General features: G+C 40.8%; 1 protein-coding gene across 1 annotated transcript in view; it reads right to left on the bottom strand.

Annotated features, from left to right (window-relative positions):
- Window positions 1-5,243: 5,243 nt before the first annotated feature.
- Window positions 5,244-24,569, bottom strand: part of OPRM1 (opioid receptor mu 1) — a 51,220-nt gene continuing 31,894 nt past the window's right edge. Inside the window, exon 4 of the mRNA XM_084777841.1 lies at window positions 5,244-10,794. Within this exon, the coding sequence (XP_084633967.1) occupies window positions 10,756-10,794 (39 nt within the window). The 3' untranslated portion in view covers window positions 5,244-10,755. The remainder of the gene's footprint in view (window positions 10,795-24,569) is intronic.

The raw sequence follows: 24,569 nt of genomic DNA, 5'->3' as shown, positions 1-24,569 counted from the left end.
ATGCATATGGAGATCAGAAGTTAAATTGGCCATAATTCCTCAGCTGCTGTCTATATTATTTTTTGAGATGGAGGTCTCTTACTAGGACCTGGAGCTCATGGATTAGGGTGGGATGACCAGCCAGCTATCTGTGGAAATCTGCTTGTTTTCCCCTCCCTAACTCTGTGATTGCAAGTGCATGCCACCGTACTTGGCTTTTATTTATTTATTTTAACATGGGTGCTGGAGAGTGAACTCGGGTCTTCATGGGACTATTAACTTCAGACAGACCAGTTATCATTTGAGAGTTAAAAAAAAGACATAAAAAGACACGAATTGTATTTGCTTTTATTTATTATTTTATTTATTAGTCATATATAATCATACATTACATGCAAGAAGTCACAATACAGCCCAAAATGTTTATGGATTCTGGCACATAATCAGTAACACAGTGCAAGGGTTTACATGTTGTTTTTACGCACAGCTGTTATAAACAGTCGAATAGCAATGCTGCAAAAAAGACTTCAGCAATGTTCCCAATGCTCAATGGACTAGCCAACACTGATCTGTGTAGGAGCCATTGTGACAGATCAGATCATTTTTGGAAAAAGCTACATTTGACCATTTTATCTTACCTGGAAATGTACACAATGTATAAAATGATAACTCTGTCTTTTCTGCACATGAGGGTGTTTATTTTTGTAATGATAGCATTATTGTAGGGCCAACGTACCACTGTAAGCAAATAACCAACGCATGAAAGGAAGGACTCTCAGGATGGGACGCTGTGTGCCTTTGAGCATTCCTTTGTGAAGCATCATAACCAACCGTGTGAGCACGTCTCTGGCAGGGACAAAGAGGTAAAACACGGATTTCCAGGGAAATACTTTTGAAAGGCAAAAAGTGTGTTTGTGTGTGAATGTGTGAGTGTGTGTGTATGTGAGTATGTGTGTATATGTGAGTGAATGTTTGTGTGTGAATGTGTGTGTTGTGTGTGTGAGTGTGAATGTGTGTGTGTGTGTGTGTGTGTGTGTGTGTGTGTGTGTGTTGCTAATGGTGGGGAGGTTGTTAAAAAACAGCTCAACTCAGCAGCATGCTGTGTTCATTGCTGTGCCCATGGATTTCACACACAGTTTTGGAAGATGTGATTATTGTTTCATTTACGTGGACACAAAATCTGCGAAGCGTCAACTACACCAGTCTTATTTTGTGTGCTACCTTTTGGCATTCCCCATACATTAAAATGTCCTCTTGTCTCAGGAGCTGACCTCATATGCTGAGCAGCTGGATTCCTGATTCACTTCACCCCTGGATTTTGAGGGCCAGTTCCACTCTTCTCTTATACCCCAGAATGTGAGGAAGAGATGAACAGGTGGAGGGCTCGGTGCCTTTATTAGAGTAGGCTCAACACTGTGGTTCAGAGGACTCTTCTGCCTCCAATTCTACAGCTGGAGAGAAATGCAGCTCCCAGGCAATGATCTACTTAAAATATTTGTGCCTAACTACATGAGAATCTAATCAGATTCATTACTATATTTTGATTTTTTTTCTCTGCTGAAATGTTATGGGTTATTTTTAAGCACTGTCATTGGTTATCAGAATGTCAGACGTAATTCAAACTATGAAGTGCATCTTTTTTTTTCTAGCAGAAATTATCTTTGAATATAAAGGATGCATCATCAGTGTTTTAGAAAATTTAATGACAAGTAACATGCGTTATGTTTAAACTTACACTTTTCCTTAAAAAAGCAAAGCAAAACAGAACTTGTTTATTTGTTACATTTGATAGAAGTTGTTCAATGTATTTTTAGAAAGCTCAATTTGCAAACTTATTTTTCATGTAGCATAATGAGATGAAAACAAGACCACTTCACATTTTAAATTATAACTATTAATTAGGTAAGAAGCTCAGGGATTGTATTGCCAAGTGGAAATTGTCATTTCAGCTTTGCTTCTAATTAAATTAAAATACCAGCACCTACCTGTTTATATATATATATATATATATATATATATATATATATATATATATATACACACATATGTATATATATTCCTTTTATATTGGTAGATGTGTTCCTATAAAAAGGCATACAGAATTCAAAATAATAGCATTGATATCATTTTGATCTCTATAATTGCTATGTAATGGGGATATACTAATAGTTCTCGGTTCCCATTGATCTAATGAAAATTGATACATTCATAGACCTGTGTTCAGGGCTGAAATGTTGATGGTATGAACATTAGATTCTAAAGCGTAACATGGGACTCTATGGGTTCAGACTCCACAGCGCTTCATGAGCTGAACTGACAGCTCACACGGAGATAATAGAACGGCTGAAACAAGAAAGGTTAGGTGCAAGCATATGCTAAGCTTCATTTTAAGAGTCTTTCCGGAGTTAAACAGCTATACTGAGTGCTTTCCATTCTGATCACCGTTGCCAAGTAATTCCCAAAGTCTCATGTGGTGATGATGATGATGGAGGTGATGGTGGTGGTGATGCTGATGATATATGTATACAAGTCTTGGGGAGTCTTGGCAAATTTGAAAGCACCCTTAAAATACAAAGACCCTGTTTGTTAACAGATAAGTCTATTAAATCAGCAATTAAAAAAAAATAACCAAACAAAAAACCTCAGCCCCACAGGGGTCTTTGTATTTTTGAGAGGCTGCAAAGCTCTTCTAGGTCATGTGGGAGGACATGTGATCATTAGTCATGAGGCCAGGTAGATATACTTCAATACTTAAATAGAGAGATTTTCCAATTGAATGTGGACATTTTTGAGCATTAAAATTTGCATTTAAGAGACTCATTGGCATTTTAGTTTTTGCAACTGATCTGCTTAAAGTGTACGCTAAAATCCAAGTTGTATTTCTGTGTGGGAATCACCAACATTATATGATGTGGGCATCGTGTTGACTTGCTTCTGGGTGTAAAAAGATAGAAGTAGCTTTCAGCTCCTCAGCTCCTGTACATCACAGAGTCAAACCGACTTTCGCATATGGAGCTAATCTGACATTACTTTCCTAATTTTTTTTTTCCTGCAGAGATGTCAGAATACTGACCAAGTGCGAGCCAGGAAGATCACATCTCATTTACAGTTTATGTCAGAAACAGCCCAGACATTCCCTGGCAATTCCCGCTTGCTGGATTCCTTTCTTTTCCCCCCCTCAGTTCTCTAGGTAGCTCTTTTCTGCACGCTGTCTGTGGATGCTGGCTTCCAGCTGTCTCCGAGAAGCCATGCCAGTTAGAACATTGCCAGCAGGGTGCTTCCTCTATCTTCAGAATCAATAAGAAAACATCAGCCTAATTGATCTCTCAATTGTTTACTGAAAGCTTCAGTCTTACCATGAGAAAAAAAATCAGCGATTTAAAAGAGATATTCAAATTTTTATATGTATAGTGCCACACTAAGACCAATGGGTGGTCCCAGCAGCTAGATATTACTGGATTTTGTTGTATTGAACATTATAGGTGGTGGAACATCCACTACTAGGAGTTATTTTGTTTAATTTCATACATAGGTTATTTAAATATTTGACTACAAGAAAGGCATTCGTTATAAAGGTGACCAGACATATGTTATTGTGATTAATATTCTTTCTATTTGATTCCTTCAACAAATGGATAGTTTATTAAAAAAAAAAAAAAAGAAAACAACTTGGTAGGGTTAGCTCATGCTTGTAATTCCAGCCAAGGAGGCTGAGGCAGAAGGACCACCAAAAGTTCAAGGTCAGCCTAGGATACACTGTGAGTGTTAGAATAACCTGGAATACAGAGTGAGACCCAATTTCACAAAACAAAACAGAACAAAACCTCTCCCAAACAAAAGAAACAGTGAACAAAACCCAAAAAACAAAATCTAAAGTTACTGACAGTTCTTCTGGTTAAACCAGTTTTTGTTTTTGTTTTTTTTGTTTTTTTATTTTTTTTATTTTTTTTACTTTTTAAATCTTACCCAATTCATGTGGAATGATTGAGACACAGACAGAAAGGGGGTTTTGATGACACTTTCCAGTTTACTACCTGCAGTGCTGAGATGATAAATCCCTAAAGTAACCAGCCCCTTGAATCTAGGTGATATAGATCCAGTAGTTTGCATGGGGAGAACCAGCTGAGTAGGAGGCCTTGTTAACTCTCTCTATTCTCTTGAGAAATAAAGGCCCAAAATTTCCATAAAGCAAATGAGTTATGAGTTCATACAGCCCCAGGCAGCAGCAGCAGCAGCAGCAGCAGCAGCAGCTCCCCATAGAGTAAAAGCAGGGGTGAGCCTGGGGGCAGAAGGGAACAAATTGTATCATCGTTAAAGAGAATAATAAGAGGCCCTTGTTATGTGCTGGTTTCCTATACAGAGCCCTGCAGAGGCAGGAGCAAGCATGCAGCAATCAGGCTTGTCACCTGCCAAGACTCAGGACAAGAAGAAGCTGATCTGGTTCTTGGTTGGTAGGATGACATCGGACAGTTAGACGCTAGATGGTTCTATACTCAAAATGCCAGAGCACAGAGAGCCATTGGTAGATGTGGAGAAGCAGGGGGCGGCGATGGCCAGCCAAAAAATCAGGGTGCGAGCTCAGTAAGAAGTGCTAACAGGGCATTAGCCCATCTAGGACAGAAGGCAGAGGGGAAACTGGTGCTCTTCGTTCTAAGGAGAATGTATCTGTGCAATGACAGGTGTTCCAGGTGAGAGTTAAAGGGCCTGGACAGAAGAGGTTAGCAACAGTGACAAGCAACATAGTCCCCAGGCAGAAAACAAGAAGCAAACAGCCATCAACTCAAACTTCTTAGAAAGTAGGCCAACAAGGTTCGAGGCTTCACAAACGCTTAGTCGGCCACTTTGTCCCCAGTTGCTCTCTCAACAGCACATTTTTTCCTTTGCAAGTGCCAGGTAGAATCCTAAGAGAATAAAAGTCCACTCATTTTAAAGGCTGGTAGAATCCTAAGAGGATCAAAATCCACTCATTTTAAAGGCTGGATGGAGTCTGATGCCCAGGAAAGGTCAAGCCACATGTGCTATTCCAACAGCCTCACATACTACGTCCCAACACTGTGCTTTGAAAAGAAAACCAATGCCCGGCATGGTGGTGCATGCCTTTAATCCCAGCACTCGGGAGGCAGAGGCAGGCGGATCGCTGTGAGTTCGAGGCCAGCCTGGACTACAAAGCGAGTCTAGAACAGCCAAGACTACACAGAGAAACCCTGTCTTGAAAAACCAAAAAAAAAAAAAAAAAAAAAAAAAAAAAAAAAAAAAAAGAAAAGAAAACCAGTGCAAATGGCAAATACTTGTGTGAGGACTGTACAAGTGTCACTCAAGGTCCATGGGCTCACCTCTTCCTGAAGATGTCTGGAGGCTGTACTGAGGACTGACCACCTGCACTGAGCTTCCCCACGGACCCCTGGCCACCCAACGGAACCTATCTAGGCACTTGCAGCCTGGAGGAGCTATGCACTGAGTTGGAGACTTGGCTGTTTGGCAGCCACACCAACAAACAGTGATAATGCCCCTTTCCCAGACTCCCAAAGTATCTTAGCAAACCAGGCAGCCACCTCCCAAGGGAGCCAGGACATGGAAAACATCAGACACTGGATTCAAGCATTGTGAGGTATTAGGGATGCTTCTGTCCTCCTTGGAATGGAAAAAAAATCCCACCTTGAGTTCTTGGAGAAATCACAAGCCCAAAGTTAAGCAAACATAACCTCTGCTTTGTCTCTGGTACGAATTAATTAAAATGGTTTTAACCCATGTAGATTGCTCAGGCCACTGCGACTGTTCCAGGTTGTGTGGCTTTGTTCAGTTCCAAACAGAATTCGTAGGGAACTTGCCTGTGCCTTTATTTCTGCCCTTGCTCTTTTTTGTATCTTCCTTTGGCGTATGCTACTTTTTTTTTTTTTTAACTTTTCCATTTGGCACTTGGTGACTGTGTATGCATGGAAAATTTCCCAACATTAGTCGATAATGCCAATTAAATAAAACATTTCCATGTTTGAAGCAAAACAACAGAAGTTTCTTTCAAGAGGGTTGAAAGGAAACGGGGTACCACAGCCTGCTTTTGAGATTCCGTTCCTTTTGAAAACCAAGCTCCAAGGTGTCGAGAAGAAACTTGTAGATAAAATTTAAACTCTCTTTTCCGGAAAGATATTTTTGGCTGCTAACTCTCTCTATTATGGTGCCTGTGACAATGTTGAGATAAAAATGTGCCTCCTTTCCCCCAAAGGGCTTCTGTGCACAAAAGAGATGTGCATTTTCTACGTCAGAGTTGCATATACTGCTGAGAACCTAGTGTTATTAGAAGGATTTTCAGCAAATTTTAGATTTCATAAGCATGACTGTGCTGTGAGAAATAAACCGTATTTGACGCAGGATACAAATCTGGATGGCAGCAACTCATTGAGAGAAACCGACAACTTCTTTGTGTGAGAGAGAACTAATGTTATTATTCTTTCAAAACTAGAAATGATAAAGTATCCTTCGATTGTTATAAATAAGTCTGTGTTCATGTTGAAACATAATAGGGTTTTTCAGATTAACACTGGGTGGGTTAGACAAACGAAGGCATGGCATGGTGTTTGTATTGTACCAACTGAGTACAGTTTTTTTTTTCCCTCCCTTCTTCCAGGTGTGTGCAATGGCACACACCTGCCAATGCAGCACTCGGGTGGAATCAGGAGGATGCAAAGTTCAAGGTCAGCTGGGGTTTCATAGTGAGTTGTAGCCCGGGCTACAGAGCAAGAGCCTGTCTTGGGCATAAGGTGAGCAAAGAAAGGAAAAGAGAGAGGGTGGAGTGGGCTGAGGCTCTAACCTGCCAGGTGATATCCAATCAATACCAAATATGTTGGAAAATACTGAAGGGAAATATACCCATCCCCTGGGCACATATTCTGAGAGAGAGAGAGAGAGAGAGAGAGAGAGAGAGAGAGAGAGAGAGAGAGAGAGAGAGAGAGAGATCTTTCAGCATCTTTTCATTACACATTTAATATAGGTTTAATAATAGATTCTTTCAAATCACTTTGTACTTCCTATGAGCATGACTTGAACCCTTCATTAAAGCCTGTACTTGTGGCAGGATGGCCACTACTTTCTCCAGCTGTGTCCGACCAATATCCCAAGGGCCCGCCCACTTTCTATAGTCCCCATCCTAAGCTTCAGTCATCTGCATGTTTTTAATGTGTAGTTAGACCACATTCATTCTAATTACATTATGAAATGCCATGCCTTTCCACGATGGCATCTGAATAGCTTTCCACAAGAAGTCATTGGCATCTGGGATCCGTTACTTTCTGAACAGGGGGCCATCCCAGAATCCTGGAACTTTTTATGAGAGTGGAGAGCAAAGACTGTATGATGAAATGTAATCATCTCTGGCATAGCTGTCACAAACTTGGGCCCTTCCATGTGCTCCTGCCTTGCCTTAGTGGTCAGAGGCCTTAGAGACAGTCTGTTCTGTGAGTTGTCTCAAAGGAAGGGGAGGAAATGTTATCCCAAAGGTCGCTTTCTATATGTTGACCTTTGGATATATATATACATATCTCAAAGCCCTAAGCTACCTATAGTCACTGTTTTATTTTTCAACATTGATTCCATTTATAATAAAAAACAGTACATTACAGACCAAAATTATTTTTTTTAAGACATTGTATCATTTACTCCTGATCATGACCCAAAAACTTTGCTGATATTGTCTACCCTTTCAATGAGATGGGAGGTAGGAAGAGATCTTAAATAGATAGCTCAGTACTATAAGTCACATGAAAACAAACCAACCAACCAACCAAACAAACAAAATCCCCAAACAAAAACACACATTCAGATACATATCTATTTGGCCATCAAATTAAAACTTTTGAGTGTCCCTTCTAAACTCTTACTCAATGTCATTAAATGAAGGCACGTCCAGAATATTGAAGCAAGGACTTTAGAACAAAAGTATGATCCGATTTCTTCTGGGTTTTCCCTCTTTTCACTCTTTCCCTAACTGAGTCCCATCCCCCTGCCTCCTACCCTTTTAGAGCTTGGTCTGGAGAGCAGGACCTGGCAGCCACCTAATGGAGGCAAAAAGCAGAAAGAAAATGGAGTCTGGAGGACATGGCCCTGAGCCTCAGATGCAGTAAAACAGAGCTTCCATAGTGACGTCCAAAGTTCAAACCTCCCGCTTGACATCCATAGCCTCCATTTCTGGGGTACCCAAATTAATAGTAATGAAGAAGAAGAAGAAGCTTCATTTGTGAAGGTGCTGGTGAGTCGGAAGGAAGAACAAGAACAATCTCATCTTCTTTACCTTCAGGTTGCGGTGGAAAATTACTCCTCCAGTCTGAGGACTCTCACATCTCTCTGAGATGAGTTGTGAGTTAGTTATAACACACCGGCATTGAAAGTGGTCTTCCATGAAAAATACTGGCAATGCCTTCCTGCTTTTAGAATGTATTTTTAAAACAAACCCTTTCATTGTGTGTTCTTTGTAGAGTCTAAGAGACGATATGGAAGAGCCTTGTTCACACATACATGATGTTGTAGAAAGAAAAAACAACAGCAACAACAACAACAACAACACAAAACTTGGATCAAATCTTACATCAAGGCCAAAGTGCACTCAGCCACATGCTAGATAATTCACACCAGTGGGTCATTACACAGAAATAGTGACAGCTGAGAAAAGAATCCCAAAGAGCAGAAACAATACTGTGCCATCCCGTGAGACGACTTGTGTCAAAAGGCACACAGGAAGCAAGAGTGTCTATCCTCAGAACTTACGTACACATGCTTCATTCTCCCTAATGAATCTCATTAGCTTTATCCATTTTAAAAGTCTAGGTCTTTTAAAGATTTTGGTTTAAATACTTTGATTGGAAAATGTAAGAACTGCAACGTAATGTCTGTCTATTCTGGGAAGTGTTGTCTGAGAAATGGAGAGTAGAGGCATCAGTGAAAGGAATCATTAAAACACTTATCTTGGATTTTTTTCTCCTTCTCTAATGGATGCATTGCCAGGTCCATGTAGTTATAGCCAATCATATCTGAGACAGTAAAATGTCATTCTGATCTATGACAGGTGCCTTCCAGAAGCATGGCCTTTGGATATCTGGGGTGTATTTGTGTCTTGCTAGACAGATAAAGGGATGCACATTTTATGGTTGTATTTGCTGGCTGTTTGCACTCTCTGGAACCCTTGTGAGGGAACCAGGGCCTTTGTTTTCTTTTTTTTAAAATAATGATATAGTTTATTAATTTATTCATATTACATCTAAATTGTGATCTCATCCCTTGTATCCTCCCATTCCTCCCTCCCTTCCATTTTCCCCTTACTCCCTTCACCTATGACTGTGACTGAGGGGGACCTCTTCCCCCTGTATATGCTCATAGGGTATTAAATCTCTTCTTGGTAGCCTGTTATCCTTCCTCTGAGTGCCACCAGGCCTCCCTTTTCTACTCCCATCTCCATAGATAATGGCAAGAGACTTGACTGGTGTCATCAGTGCTGACAAAGGCTCAAAGTGGAGAACTCCTTTGCATGCATAGGCCATCCGACTTGGCCACTCTTCCAGACCTAAAAATGGGAGGTTGCCAACTCTCAACTGTGTGTCATGTTGAATAAAAGTAGTCAGAGAGGACTCTAAGAAGCTACACTGAAGATTGACATGGTGTCAATGAAATCTTGATATTTAGCCAAGATAAAACCAGACCAAGACAATGATTATGACATTGCATGAATGCAAGCCTTCAGGGAAAGAGGTTTGGGGTGATTGTTAATATTTCGTGTTCAGTTAACTACATAGGATTAAAAACCCATCACATGTGTTTCTATATGGTTGTGTCTGCCCTGTGATTATGTTTATTGGGTCCATATTTTAAAAACGCTTAAACTTCCCTGGCAGCCAACAAAAACATCTGTTATTTTATCATGCTGATTCAGGAGACATCAGAGAAGATAATACAATAATACACAAGAGAGCACTCGGTGTGGAGAAATTACTGAAAAATGAAGAGGGCAGAATTCTTGGTTTCCTGCTCAGACAGCATGATGAGCTCATTGGGTGACTTCATGAACTTGGCTTGTGAGCTCTTAGAGGACAGCAAGGGACATGGGAAGCTCCCCCCCCTGCCCCTTTCATCCAACATCATAACTCCCAGGAAGTTCTTTCCATCTGAGAACACCCTTTTTTCAGTTGACACTGTGTTTTTAATGCCTTTCATTTGCATTACGGAGCATGGGAGGAACGTGCTGTGTTCTTTCAAACAAGACAAAACCATGCAACGGAGGTGCCCCTGATGGCTTAACTAGAGGATAACTTCACGGTGAACGGTATGGGTTGAAAATAATGTATTCCCTCACAAAATACTAAAAAACCCTGGAGCTTTTCATAGAAGGTGACTAGGTCAGAGGTCAGAGGTAGCGTTTACTTGATGCATTTCTAGAGTGAGTTTTAACAACTGATGGGTTTTCTTTGATGAGGTCATAAGTATTTGCTTGAAAATAAAAGTTCTACATACAGAAGGGTCACCTTCTATGATGTCCCTAATTCACATACCATGGAGTATGGTGGTCCAGGATGTTTCTTGTGGTTCTGTACACGAGCTGGATTCAGTAGTGCTGTACGGTCTCTTCCTTCTGATCGCTTGATACAGCATGGGTGTCTCTCACATGCAGAGTGAAGTAGCCTCTGAATGATACAGGATCAGGAGGTTTCCTAGGAAACCAGAGCCTCCTACACACCCCGATTCCAAGGAGATGGTGGCCTCTAAGCTTAGCGAGGGTCTGGATGGTATGGGGCCCAGTTAGGGCAGCGGAGCAGTTTCTGCTTCCAGATTTTCTAGCTGAAAGGAGAGAAAGAGCAAGGGCAGTGAGTTGGTCAGAGAGCACACTTGTGATTGTCTTCCGGGTATGAGAACTGCACCGAATGTTGTTAATGTTGTTCTGTGCATCTTCATTAAGTGCTCAGGCACTAATTAATACTTTAGTTATCATGAACGTGGGTCATTATAAATATGTTTTTACATACACTATTCATTATAAAGATGGGTTTTTAAAATATTTATTTTTCTTTAGATAGAATTTTACTCAGTAGCCCAGGCTGAGCTTAAACTTGAGATCCTCCTGCCTCGGCTTCTTTGCTACTAGGGCTGCAGAAATTCGTCATTTCGGTAGGCCTTAGAAAGTATATTTTAAGCTGGGCATGGCAGTATATGCCTCTAATGCCAGCACTTGGGGAGGTAGAGGCAGGCAGATCTCTGTGAGTTGGAGGCCAGCCTGGTCTACAAAAATGAGTCTAGGATAGCCAGGGCTACACAGGGAAACTGTTTCCAAAAACAAAACAAAACCAAACAACCAAACAACTAGAAAACACATTTTTTCCTTTCCAGTTAAAACCAATGATTGGACCAAAATCTCAAAAAAAAAAAAAAAATTGGATGACTTTCTTTCACAATTTATTTCTAGACAAAAGCATTTTTATTTCTCATCTAACTCTTAAAGTTTCTTTCTGTTTTTCTCTCAAGTAGCAGGTGTGGAGCCCATTGCCACTGAACTCCCACTGTGCAGCATGCACACTGAGTAGTAACGTGAAGTCTGTCCAGGTGTGTGAGAAAGTGGTGTGGGGGTTTTAAATAAGCTAAGAGGATTATGAGACTGGAATGCCTTGCAACGAAGCAACTTGTTGTTTTTCCTGTTGTTGTAGCTAGTGAGGCATGAGGGTATGAGGCCTGAGGTATGAGGCATGGTAAGTATAAACAGTTGCAAGGGTTTTTATAAAAATTAACGTATTTGAGTAAGTTTCAAACTTCAGGAAAGGTGTAAGAATTGAATGGTACAAAAGGCGCTTGTTTGCTGGCTCCACACCTGTAATAGTCATCCCACTGGCTTTCTCTCCTTTTGTCTCTTCTCACACATATGTATATTTATATGTATATACACACATTCATACAGATTTTATTTTTTAACCATTTAATGCCACACCAGTATGCACTTCCTAAGAACAAAGATCATACGAGATTGACATCATCAGCAGGAGGGGTATACCATCACAGGCCAGAAAAATCACTGAACATTTGTGCTGATTGTGCCAGAATACAGCCTTCCTTGAGCTGACTGTTTCTGTGGCTTGTCACACAGGCAGCTGAGATGACACAGCCAGGCACAACTCTGACCATCGTGTCAGTGTTTGCTCTTGGAAGAAGCTTAATTATTGCTCCCTCAGGTGCTGGCATTTTGACTTTTGGTCTGTCAACTGTGACAGAACCCACTGTGTGTGTAGCTGCCACCTGGTCTCCTTGTGTTACCCTGTGGATTCATGGGTGGAAGTGGCTCCAACAAGCTCACGGTCTATTGTTTCTTTTTTAAAAATTTTATTTATTTATTTATTGAACATGAGTGCTTTATCTGCATCAGATCACATTATAGATGGTTGTGAGCTACCATGTGGTTGCTGGGACTTGAAGTCAGGACCTCTGGAAGAGTAGGCGACGCTCTTAACCACTGAGCCATCTCTCCAGCCCTGGTCTGTTGTTTCTTATGCTGCAATGAATGGAGTTTTTTTTTTGTTTGTTTGTTTTTGTTTTTGTTTTTGTTTTTTTATCTCCTTGCTACACTCTGTAGAGTTACTGTAGCTAAGTCATCTCCTCTGGAGTCCTGTTACTTTTTGCTATCTTCTAAGAAGTTGGGATTCAGCATCCAAGCAGTATAAAATTCAGGACATGGTGGCACACACATTTAATCCCAGCACTAGGGAGGCAGAGGCAGGCGAATCCCTGTGAGTTTGAGGCCAGCCTGGTCTATAAAGCGAGTCCAGGACAACAAAGGCTACACACAGAGAAACCCTGTCTCAAAAACAAAACAAAACAAAACAAAAAGATAGACAAGGAGCTTTTAAAATAGAGAAAAAGCAAAGGCTCATGGTCTGTGCTCAGGCATATTTGGAAATTTTCTGTGGTTGGTAGAAATGTGGTATAAGAGGAGACAATGAATGCTCTACCTCTGTTCTACCTCTAGATAAAAATGAGTTGCACTAATGTATGGAGGCTGGTGAGAGAGAGGTAAAATTTAACAAGTGTTCTTGGTTGCCACCAGGGAGGACATATTATGGAAACAGATCTAAGCCACTATTAAGAACATCTGAAGGGCAGTGTGTCCTTAGAGAGAGTGTCATGGTATAAGCTGTAGTGACAGGGAAAGGAAGGGGCAATAGGAATGCTTTGACTGACAGGATGTGTACTGTGAGCTGTTGGCTCTCCATCATTGTGGGGATGGCCAGGGAAAGCTTATGCTTTTACTCAGCCAGCAGTAGTCCACAGACCGCCTCACAGGAGAACCCGTATTATAGGAGAGTGACGGTTGTCATCAAGACACTCCCATCCCACAATAAGGATGACTCTTCTGAATTTCTATTTTAATCACTACCTGTGACCAACATGGGAAGGCTTCTCTGAGGCCATGAGTCCATGGAGAAGCTATTCAAAATCTGAGGACTGATATTGCTTTGAGCTTCCTCTGTGATGAAGGAAAGACCCTCCCTCCCCAGGAGTATAACTACAAAGCTAATAAAATTGTCCTTCTCTCTGCAAAGTCAAAGCCCTCACACAGCCGTTCTTGCTGGGAGATTTCACACGACAGTGTGCCCAAGAGAATGGCACTACTCTCTAAGTCATGCGACACCCCTGAAATCTAAAACAGAGCTCCGGGTGGCAAAACCCAACCCCTTCCAAAACCACCCAAGGCAAGCCAGGCATGCGCATGAGGATTAGGATGCGCTGAGAAGATTTGATTTGGCCAATAGTCAGAGACGCCCAGTCCAAATGTCGTGCCATGAGGCCCATGCTCTGGAAAAAGGAAGATGGTTCTCATTGGTGAAATCCTTGCTTCTGGGGGACATAGTTCTTTTGTGGAAGCCCTTGGAAACCATGCTTGGCTGTCTTAGTGCAGTTGTTTCTTATATTTTTGGTTGTGAGCCTAGCCTTTAGCCACTAAGCCATCTCTCAGCCCCAGTTGCTTCTTTGTAGCCTTTCTTGCCTCACTTTGCATGATCAGAGGACTCAGTCCATGATTACAATGGGGCTAGGTGGGAGGAACTGAGAGTGAATATGACATTTTATCCCTTTTTGCAATACGCCTGATCTCTAAGCACTGGGTTCTCTTGTAGGGCCAGGGTCATGCATTTAATCAGACAGGCTTTAAATAATATGATAGGACATGGAGTAACTGTGAACTGTGAACATGTTTGGAGCCCTTGCTATGGACTGCTGTCTCTTTTTCTACTGATAACTGACACACTTGTTTCGTGAAGGCTTAAGATATTCAAGGCGGGTGATTTTTCTGTTCTGTAAAGACCATTTGTAGAGAGATGACTGTGGGATATGTGCGAGGAGACCACACTCATCTTTTTGGTTCTCCTCTGTTTTAAAGGGAAACACATCTGGAATTCTAGGAAGAGATTAGGAAACCACAGCTTTGATGAAAGGATCCTAACACAAGAAGACTAATGAAAAAAAAATGCAGCATCTCAGTATACTCACTCTGTGTGGCTGGTGACAGAAAGCTCATGGGATCTGGAGACTTAGAGTTAATGGTGATGGTTGCAGGCCAAATTCAGCTCAGGTGATAGCACTGGCTGCTCCAGGCTATGGCCTGCAGTTCTGGGCACTGTGAATGCAACTGACTATGATGGCACATTATACGCCATGATGGACTCCTGTGTTACTTACTGTTTTAATGCCAAGAAGAGTGCAAGCGTGCACACACACATGCTCGTGTGTGTGCATGTGTGTGTGTGTGTGTTATGTGTACATTAGCACAGGTGATTACAGAAGTTAAAGGCATTGAATGCCCCTGGAGCTGGGTTATAGACAATTGTGAGTCCTTCCATGTGGGTGTGCTTGGAACTGAACTTAGGTCCTCTGCAAGAGCAATTCAGCCCTCTCTCCAGCCCCTGGAGTACCGTTTGGACTCTCTTGCTATATACCACCAGCTGGGAAAATCCAAACGCAGGCCACCCCTGTTTTTCCGAAAGCTGGTCTGACATTATTACATTGAAGATTTTATGTTCTCAGTCTTCAATAAATGGTCTTGGGAAGCTCATTCAGGTTGAAAACCTTAGAAAAAAAATATGGTCCAATCCCAGAGACAACAAATGAAAGTGTTTCCCACCCTTGGCTTGCCACTAGCAGAACAAAGGAAACCTGGCCCTGAGTGGGACTACTCAGGTGTTATCAGTGCGGCCATTCTGGTGAATTCAATGGGAGTTTCACCAAATTTGGCTGGAAGTGTAAGTGGCAGGTGGCATTGGAGGCTATCCCCATAGATTGGCCAGAAGCTCCCTTTGAGTTACAGATCTCTGAGAAGGGAGGCAGCCTCTGACCAGAGATACCCCATGGGATTCTGAGCCCACAGAAGCTGACCCGCTGACACTAACCATTGGTAGAAGGAAGAGCTCAGACCCTGGAGGCAGAGGGAGGCCATAATAACACCCCGGTTCTCCTCCAGTTTCAGTCAGGCGGAGCAAACTCATGACTCACCGGAAGTCAGCAGCGATCTCTCAGCTGTGCTATTGCTATCGCTGCCTGTACCACCTCTGTCCACCTGCTGTGTGAGCCGAAGAGCTGTTGCCAGACTGACCCTAAATTATCTTGCTGTACCAGATGCTCTGGGAGGCATCTCTAGACAGCGACCCCCCTTGCACATGAACTCACAGAGAGGCAGCCCTGGTAGTTAGTTACACTCAGGAGTATTCTTATGCTTTTTTTTTTTTTGATACCTAAGTGACCTTGGGTTATGTAATGTATATGATCCAGACTACAGGCACTGCGTGACTGCGGCCATCTAGTTTAACCAAACCAATGTAACAGCAATCTAAATCAAGCTTATCAGCAAAGTCTGACGGACATGGTGTGCCCCACTCTGTTGCATGTTTCTATGAGAGACAGAAAAGCCACACATAGTTTTTGTCCAAGGCCAGAATTGCTCCTGGGCTTATTAATTTTTGTGTGTATGCCCATGCATTCAGGAGCCAGATCAATATATCAATTCCTTTTATTGTTCTTCATCTTACTTTTGAGACATGGTTGGTCTCTCATTGAATCCTAAGCTCACTGATTTGACTTAGCTGGCTGGCAGTGAATCTGAGAGATCCTTCTGTTCTGTTTCCCACCCCCATTGTTAGGACTTCAGACCCTCCTGGGCCTGTTTTTTTTTAAAACATGGGAACTGGGATCCAAACTCAGGGACTCACACTGGTCTAGCAAGCACTACATGCATTAAGCCATCTCCCCAGACACAAGCTCAGTTTTAACGACCTACCATCAGTGGCAATGGCACACTCTGTGGATATTTTCTTTAATGAAGCCCCAGGTAGAGCATACATATCAAATGAACATATGGTTTCCTGCCTCTGTATTGCACTGTGAAGACTGTCCCTGGCATCAAGGTTCAGATTTTAGAGACAGCTCAGAAATCTATCTTTCACTCCGTGGACTCTAGCTAACAAGATGACATCAGCAGGTCAGTTTGTATTCTCTGATGGTAGATGGATCTCTGATCAGCCTTAACACATAGTCTGGCTGAACATGGTGGAGGGTTGACATGGCTTGCCAATGCTTTTGTTCTTGGATTAGTACCCACAGCATGCTGGTGTAATGTATGCAAACTTTGAGTAAGGAATCTAAGTGGTTTTCTGTAATTAGTCTTATTAGTCTTCTCTGGGACTTAACTGCATCTGTCTGTTGTTGTGTAGTTGGGTGGTTAAGCTCAGTGCCACACACCAACCTCATCCCATTGATGACATTCTGTTGACAGTAGTTCTAATCAAGTGGTTGAGTGAAGTAATCAGGGAAAGATCCGATGTGAGCATTTGCAAATATCTAATCTCCATTGTTGATTGGATGGTTTAACCATGTGAGCATACCTGGCTAAGAAGATGGCAGATAAGCAGGTGTATTTGGGGAAGATGAACCCTAAGCATCTCTGCCTATCCTTGCTTTCTGAGCGAGGCTGCAGATCCTATCGGCCCTAAGTAGCTTCTACTGCTAGTCACGTAGTCAGTTTAGGACTCCCACTGTCCAACCACATGAGGACCACAACGGGAAGGGAGATAAGACTATTTTTGCTACGAAACATACGGGGGGCCCTTTGCTCTGGGTTCCCAAGCTGTTGTGCAGCTCACCATGTGTGGCAATGGTCTGGTCTCACTGTGTTGTGCTGTGAGACACAGGGCAAGGGAACTAACTGCACTACCATGCTGCTGGCTCTGCTGTTTTCTCCACGCTCTGTGTCTATTTTTGTCATCTTTGGGTCTGGAATGAGCTCTTGCTGAGCCGTCAGCATCAGACCTCTATACCTGAGCTTTTTTCCTGACAAGAAGGATAGTGCAGTCACACACGTCCATGCACTTGGCAGTTTACATTAGATACTATACATATATGTATGCATAAATACATAGCTAAAATTCTGAATTGTTAGTTTTCTTTTCATATCAACTTTTAAACTGTAACTTTTCCAGGAAGTCAACAAAAAGAAAAATCCTCTTTAGGCTGTTTTATTCTATAAAAAATAAAAATAAAATGTTTGAAAAGCTTTTAAGCTTCAAGGTGAAGCCTATTTAAGGAATTTTCATTCTTCTTCATGTAAAGATTGAAATATTTCTTGTAGTTTTAGAGCTGGAGAAAATTTAAGAGATTAAAAAAAAAGACTGTTAATCTACACAAGAAAATATGCGCTTGAGAAGTGAAGGGATGTACCCATGTGTATTGGGTGAAAACATTTTATTTATTGTTTTGATTTTTGCATCCCCCCTTCTGCCCTTCCACTTTCTCCTCCCTATGTGCAAAGCTTTCTAAACTTGCAGCTGAAGCCAGGAACTGAATTGGGTACTTAGGAAGCTGATCAGTGTTTGCCTGTAATAGACTTCAAAAACCCCATTCATTAGAGAAATCATAAAAACAGAGTCACACAAAAACCATTTGGCGTCCATGAGTCATAGGCAAAGATCTCAGTGTTCCTAAGTAACGGGAACGCATCCTTTCTTCCAAGCCTCATTGCCCGAATCAGGCATGGTGGGATTTCTACTTATTATTGATTTTAACAGTACAGGCCTACATCTGACATGGGGACAAGAAAGCCGCATATAGTATTTCTGAAGCACACTGATCAGACGATTATGTGAAGAACATTCTATTCTATGACAGAAGTTTATGCATGATGCATTTTTCATCTTAACTTTCCAGATTCACTTTCACTAGCACTCAGCCCCCTTTGGGTCTAATTCAGGACTGGCAAGAAACTTGTTTAAGGATGTCTGTCTGTCTGTCTGTCTGTCTGTCTGTCTGTCTGTCTGTCTGCCTGCCTGCCTGCCTGCCTATCTGTCTGTCTGTCTGTCTCTGTCTCTCTCTGTGTATAAGAATATGTGCACACGTATGTAGAGCTTAGAGGACAACCTTGGGTGTCATTCCTCAGGTTCTGTTCACTGTTTTTTTGAGGCAGAGTCTCTCTTTCAGTGACCCTGAAGTCAACCAATTAGGTCAGAATGGATGGCCAGTGATTTCTAGGGATGCAACTGTCTCCACCTGTCCGGAGTGCACACCATCATTTCCAGCCATTTTGCATGGGTTTCTGGGGTCTGAACTCAGCTCTCCATGCTCGCAAGGTAAGCACATTACCAAGTAAGCAGTTTCCTCAGCCCCTCTTACACAATTTCTAATAGTCAGTGGTACAGATAGATAAAAATGCAACTTTTTTTTTTTTTTACCAAGTGTGGCAGCTGCTTCCTCCTGCTTTTAATGTGGAATGATTTTCTGCCATGGAAGAAAGCTTAAGTGATTATGGTTTCTGTTTACTGAGAGGATCTAGCCCCAGAGTCTGGATGACCGAATCAACACAGTTCTAATTCCAGGGCCAATTTGGTCAGTGAACTTCCGGTTGTGAAGAGGGTCCTTCGACAACCACCAGCACAGAAGGAATGTACTCCCATGAGTGGTTGTCAGCGGAAGTTGGCACCGTAATCCAGGGACCCTAGTTTCCATGCTTGCGTTTACTATATGGTGATAAAATATCTTTGGCATGATTCTCTCAGTTTTGGGTATGTGCCTTTTCAAAATAAATCTATTTTCTGCAAAGATGTTGCATTCAAAACAAAAGAATGTGTCACTTATAAGCCTTAACTCTTAGCAACATGCAATTTAATTAGATAAAAACATATCCTAAGGCTACACAGACTGTCTTTCCCATAATTATAGCCAGAAAGTGGTAGGCTTCAAAACAAAGCAAAACAAAATTGAAAACCCAAACAAAGAAGAACCCACTCTGCTTCCAGGGAAACAAAGTTGTAGGATTTTGCCTGTATACGGGAGTATTTAGGACACATCAAAATGCGTGGGGGTGAGAGTTTAACAGCCAACTTTAGACTTCTGGTGAACGTCTGGAATTCTGAGACATCACTATTTATTTTCATGAAACACTGATCTGCAGATGGATTTGCAGCTTCAGGCAATGTGGCCTCTAGTGGGCTTGTCAAGCCTGAGAGTGTGAGGTGCTCGTCTGTGGAATGTTCACGTTGTATTGCTTCTACATCCGAAATAAGCTACATCCTCTCTATTGAGCTTTAATCCTACTTTTATTTATTTTTTATGGATGATATTAACAGTTCACTACAAAAGTGTTCTATGAGAACCCAAGAGAAGCAGAAAAATACCATCGTAATTAGACAGGAATTCCCTTTGGTACCCTAATTATCAAGGCTTCACTGATAGTTAAGTGTCTCTTGAAATGTAGGCAAAATGCACACCTCTCAGCATTAGAAACTTCTAGAAACAAGGACATAACAGAACCTCAAAACTTAAAAAACATTTTTTCTAGACTCAACAAATTATACATATGAATTAATTATACTTTTTGCCTGTCAATAACACTCAATAGAAGATATATATGGTATGTGCATTATTATATCACGACCCATAGCCAGATTACAACTTCTATCCTGAGGTGGCTATGACCTTGCTTATAATGATGGTCAGCATTTGCATACTGATTCAAGTCCTCACTCGGGATAGGTTTCATTGTTCCAGATTAGTGGGTACATAAAACAGAATAACTATAATCAAATATAGCTGCAATTATATTTCTAACATTGTTATAAAGCTCTTATTTGGATCTACAAATTACTCATTCAAGGTTCTATACAAAGAAAATTGGTTGGTATCTATATATTTTTTAAAAAAGATTTATTCATTTAATGTATATGAGTGCTCTAAATCTGCATGTACACCTGCAGGCCAGAAGAGGGCATCAGACTCTAGTATAGATGTTGTGAGCTACCCAGTGGTTGCTAGAAATTGAACTCAGAACCACTGGAAGAAGCAGACAGTGCTCTTAACCACTGAGCCGTATCTCCAGTCTGGTATCTACATGTTAATCAGCTATCCTTTACTTATATTTGTTTTTATTGATTAATTAATTAATTTTACATCTTGATCACAGCCCTACTCTCCCAGTCCCACCCTCACAACCCCTCCCCCACTCCCTCTTCCTCTTCTCTGAGAGAAGGGGGGAGCCCCCCCAACTCACCATGGGTACCAACCCATTTTAATGGTTGTATGGAAATACTCTGCCTGTGATTTTCCTCTTGTCTTTATTAGGGGGTTCTACTGGATAAACGCAGGTCATTGCCTACACCCTGTAAGCATGTGGAACCACCAGGACCTCTAAAGCCATGTCTTTTCTATGTAACTACATGAAGATATTTGAACTCCTTCCACCATCTTGCTTATTCCATCACTGAAGTGTGAGGTCCGCCTGTGTGAGGCTAATCTTCCTTTAGTCCCAGGCATTAGAATGTCTTTGTAATCTAAGCGCCATGGTTTAAGTGCCTTTGGTCACATTGCTGGTCATGAAAGAAAATCTCTAGGAGTCTTAAAATATCTTCTCTCCCACTCATTTTGTTTTTGTAATTGAATCTTTGGACTACAGTCTTTCTCTAGTAACCTCTATATTTCTGGTTTTCTATTCTAGTGCTCAGGAAACCTTGTCTAATCAGTTGGGTTATTCACATCATTTCTCTACTGATTGAGGCTCCTAAGAATACAATGAGATGAAATTTTATAAAGCTATGTCATGACATCATTAAATTTAGATCAGAACTAAACACAGTGTAGGGTTATAGAGATTGGTAGAGGTTTTCAAATCTACCTAAAGCACCGGCTATTGAGTTCACCCAGATGTGCCATCCAGCACCAGTATTTAGTCTCTTTTTTCTTCATTTTGCCATAAGCAGTCCTGTTTCTCAGTGGCACCGGCTTCTCTCTCAGGGACCTAGGTTCTGGGACAAGGTACCTACGTAAGCCAGAGATTCTTCTCACCCTCTGTGACTTATGTCTTGGGGTTATGATTTATTTTCTATGAGTTGTACTTCATCCTTAAGACCTCTCAAGACTTTGCTATCTCTAGGAAATTTGGCCCCAACTCAGGCCTTTCCAGCACCAAAGATAGCTTCCCCTTGATTGGCTTAATTCTTTCTGAATAATGATTAAGGCTGCAGGTAATTTTCTCTGAAAGAGAATCTCAAAGTCATATTAATCCTCCAGGATCTGAGCGAGATTGTATTTAGCAATATTCAGGGCCTTAGAATAAAAGGCGTTTTAGCTGGAATCACAAGGAAGAAAATGCAACAAGAAAGATATTTTTATCTGTCGGTTGTAACGGGTTAAATAGTTGATTCATTGTCAAGCGCATAGAAGTCTTATTCCACTTTATATTTATTAATCCTATAGTTTGTGAATTGGATATTTTGTTGTCAAAATATTTAAGACAAAACTATTTTTCTTTATGAAGAAGTTCTTATTTCTCCATGTCATCTTCCATAAACTCCACTTGACTGTCCCCCTTTTCAGCACAATGAGGAGTTACCTGTTTCTTTTGTTTTGAAGAAACTTAAATATTCCAAAGTTCCTAAAACTCAGGGATATTTAAGTTTTCTTTTCAAATCAAAAGAAAGCAGATGCTCTCTCTTTTACAATAAAATATTTTCTTCATCCTTATGAAGACTTGACGATGTGGGAAAGGTAGGCATAACCTAGGTGGTAATTTCCACACATTTCTAGCATTCCTGAGATTTACGGTATGTGCATGGAGAACAGAGCAGTTGGCAGAAGTAGTGAATTCGGAGGATAAATGTGCCCTGTAGATTAGCCTTTCTACTTTCATTCTCTTTCTCTCCTTACCCACTATTGCCTCCTTGCTTCCTTCCTATAGACAAATGACCCAAATTATTTTTACATTCATTCTTGTACTTAAGAGTCATTATTTCAAACTGTGATGATGCTTTCAGCTTGTGTCCCACAGAGAGATGTCAATTACACAAAGCCAATTTATCAGGCAACCACACTGGGCTGGTAACCTGTCACTGCAGTTCTAGAAGGTCTGATGCCATCTTCTGGCCTCTGTAGGTATAGCACTCACATACACTGACATTCACACACATGTACACATAATTTTAAATATCTTCAAAATTGTAAATTTCAATAAATGAAAATATTTCCATTAAAAGTGGCTACGAAATAAGAATTTGCCACTTCAGAATAGCCGAGTAAGATAACATCTAATTTAAAAATAGTTTTAAAAGAGAAAGAGTTGCTAAGTGTTAAGAGTTACAATATTAGGAAAAGCACAAGAAAATTAGATATTAGCACTATCAGTTCATCTAATCTTTAAAACTTTCCTTGTCAAAAGAAAAATACATATAAAAATTACCATAAAACAAAACCAAGAGAGCCAGGAATTAAGTTACATTGATTGACATCCTGGATCATAAAATCAATTATGATTTGAGTTAATTCTTAGCCACTGCATTTTAACTATGACACTGGAGAAATTCTTCCATAAAGATTGTTGCTCACATTATATAGATTATGGTTCATACTGCATATGATGAAATAATATACACTTTTCTAGTTATAAACAGTTGAATAAGTATTATTAAAGCCAAATGTATAAATAAGCATATTTCTAATTAAACAATATTTTACCCTTATTATAAAATTCAAGCCAATGTCTGATCTTTAAAATCATGTACGTCACTCTCAAAAACTGCATTCTTTTTTTTTGTAAGACATCAGTATTATAAATTGATGGAACATACTAGTTCTGTTATCTGTGATAGGCCATCCATGTGTGCCTACATAACTCTAATTTCAGACATACATAAAGATGCCCATTCATCACACACACACACACACACACACACACACACACACACACACACAATGCTAGAACCATTTTTCTTTTGAACCAAAGACCTAAAAGAAAATCCATTTTGGTCTCATTCACAAAGAATGCATTAATGTGGTCCAGTGCTATAATTTTGTGAGCTATTCTCATTTGGAGTTTTTGTTATGGAATCAAAACCATTTCCTTCCCAAATTAGTTCTCCACAGATGTCTTATTAAAAAAAACCCATGGATACAGTTTTTGAGAGTGATGAAGTTGATTTTAAAGATCAGGCATTTGCTTTTCCTTCTCTGAGGAGATTGTAGTTTTTTAACTTATTCAAATGTAAGCATCTCTTTATTTTTTGGCCTGTTTCATGGACTGAGATGCTAAGAAAGTGCTTTCAAAAGGACAGTCACAGGGTTTGGGAATGGCCTTGATATGCTAATGAGAAAAATTAATATGATGTTGTTTTTACTGCTATCACACGACCTAACCCTATAAGGCTCATTGATAAAAGTGAATGCTTGTTTTCAAAAATGACTATATTATTTTGTAAATCTTGTGTGTGCCTTTGGTGAGAGCAATGTAACATTTTCTCATAAAAATGGCAGTAATTAAAGGACAAGTTACTGTTTATTTACTGTGTGTGCATAGACATGTGTGTTCTATGAATGCATGTATGTGGGTATGTATATGGACGTGTGTGTGTGTGTGTGTGTGTGTGTGTGTGTGTGTGTGTGTGTATTTGTGTGTGTATAGGCCAGTGGTAAAAGTCAGATATCTTCCTCTATTTCTAACTTATATTTCAGGATAGGGCCTCTCACTCAACTGGGAGTTTGCTTGTTTCAGCTCCTCTGGCTGGCCAGCAAACTCCAGCGATCTGTCTGCCTCTCTATCCGTAGTGCTAAGATGACAGGTGTGTCACATAACCTGGATCTTTAAGTGGGTGTTAGGGATTCAGGTTCAGAACCTCATGCTTATGCAGGAAGCACTTTGCCCACTATTTAAAAATTTTTGGAATAGCGTTTTATTTAAAAATGTGAATTCTTGCCCCACACAATAAGCCACCATCCCTTCAAGGATATCTTTATTTTCTGGAGTTCACCATAATGGCTGGGAATCTCTGGCTATGATCATACCACACTCACGGAAAGAGGTATAATATTGGGGTGGGCAGAGGAGAACAGCTCCAAAGTATTCTTAAAACCAGTGCTGGTTGTCTAGAGTCTGCCTGTTACTGATTACAGGATGTTGTGTAACCATTTTACCTCCAGGAACATTTGCTCTTTCGTGCTTGTCCATCAAAGACGTTTTGGGAGACAGATTTTTCGGGCCACACAAAATCACCTTTTGGCTTGTCTGCTGGTACAGGAAAGTGTCGTAGCATTATGATATGGTTACCACTGCT

This window comes from Acomys minous (assembly GCF_964271855.1).
Source record: "Acomys minous genome assembly, chromosome: 3".
NCBI classification, from domain to species: Eukaryota; Metazoa; Chordata; class Mammalia; order Rodentia; family Muridae; genus Acomys; species Acomys minous.
Note: the sequence above shows the minus strand (reverse complement) of the source record. Positions and strands in the feature narration are given on the sequence as shown.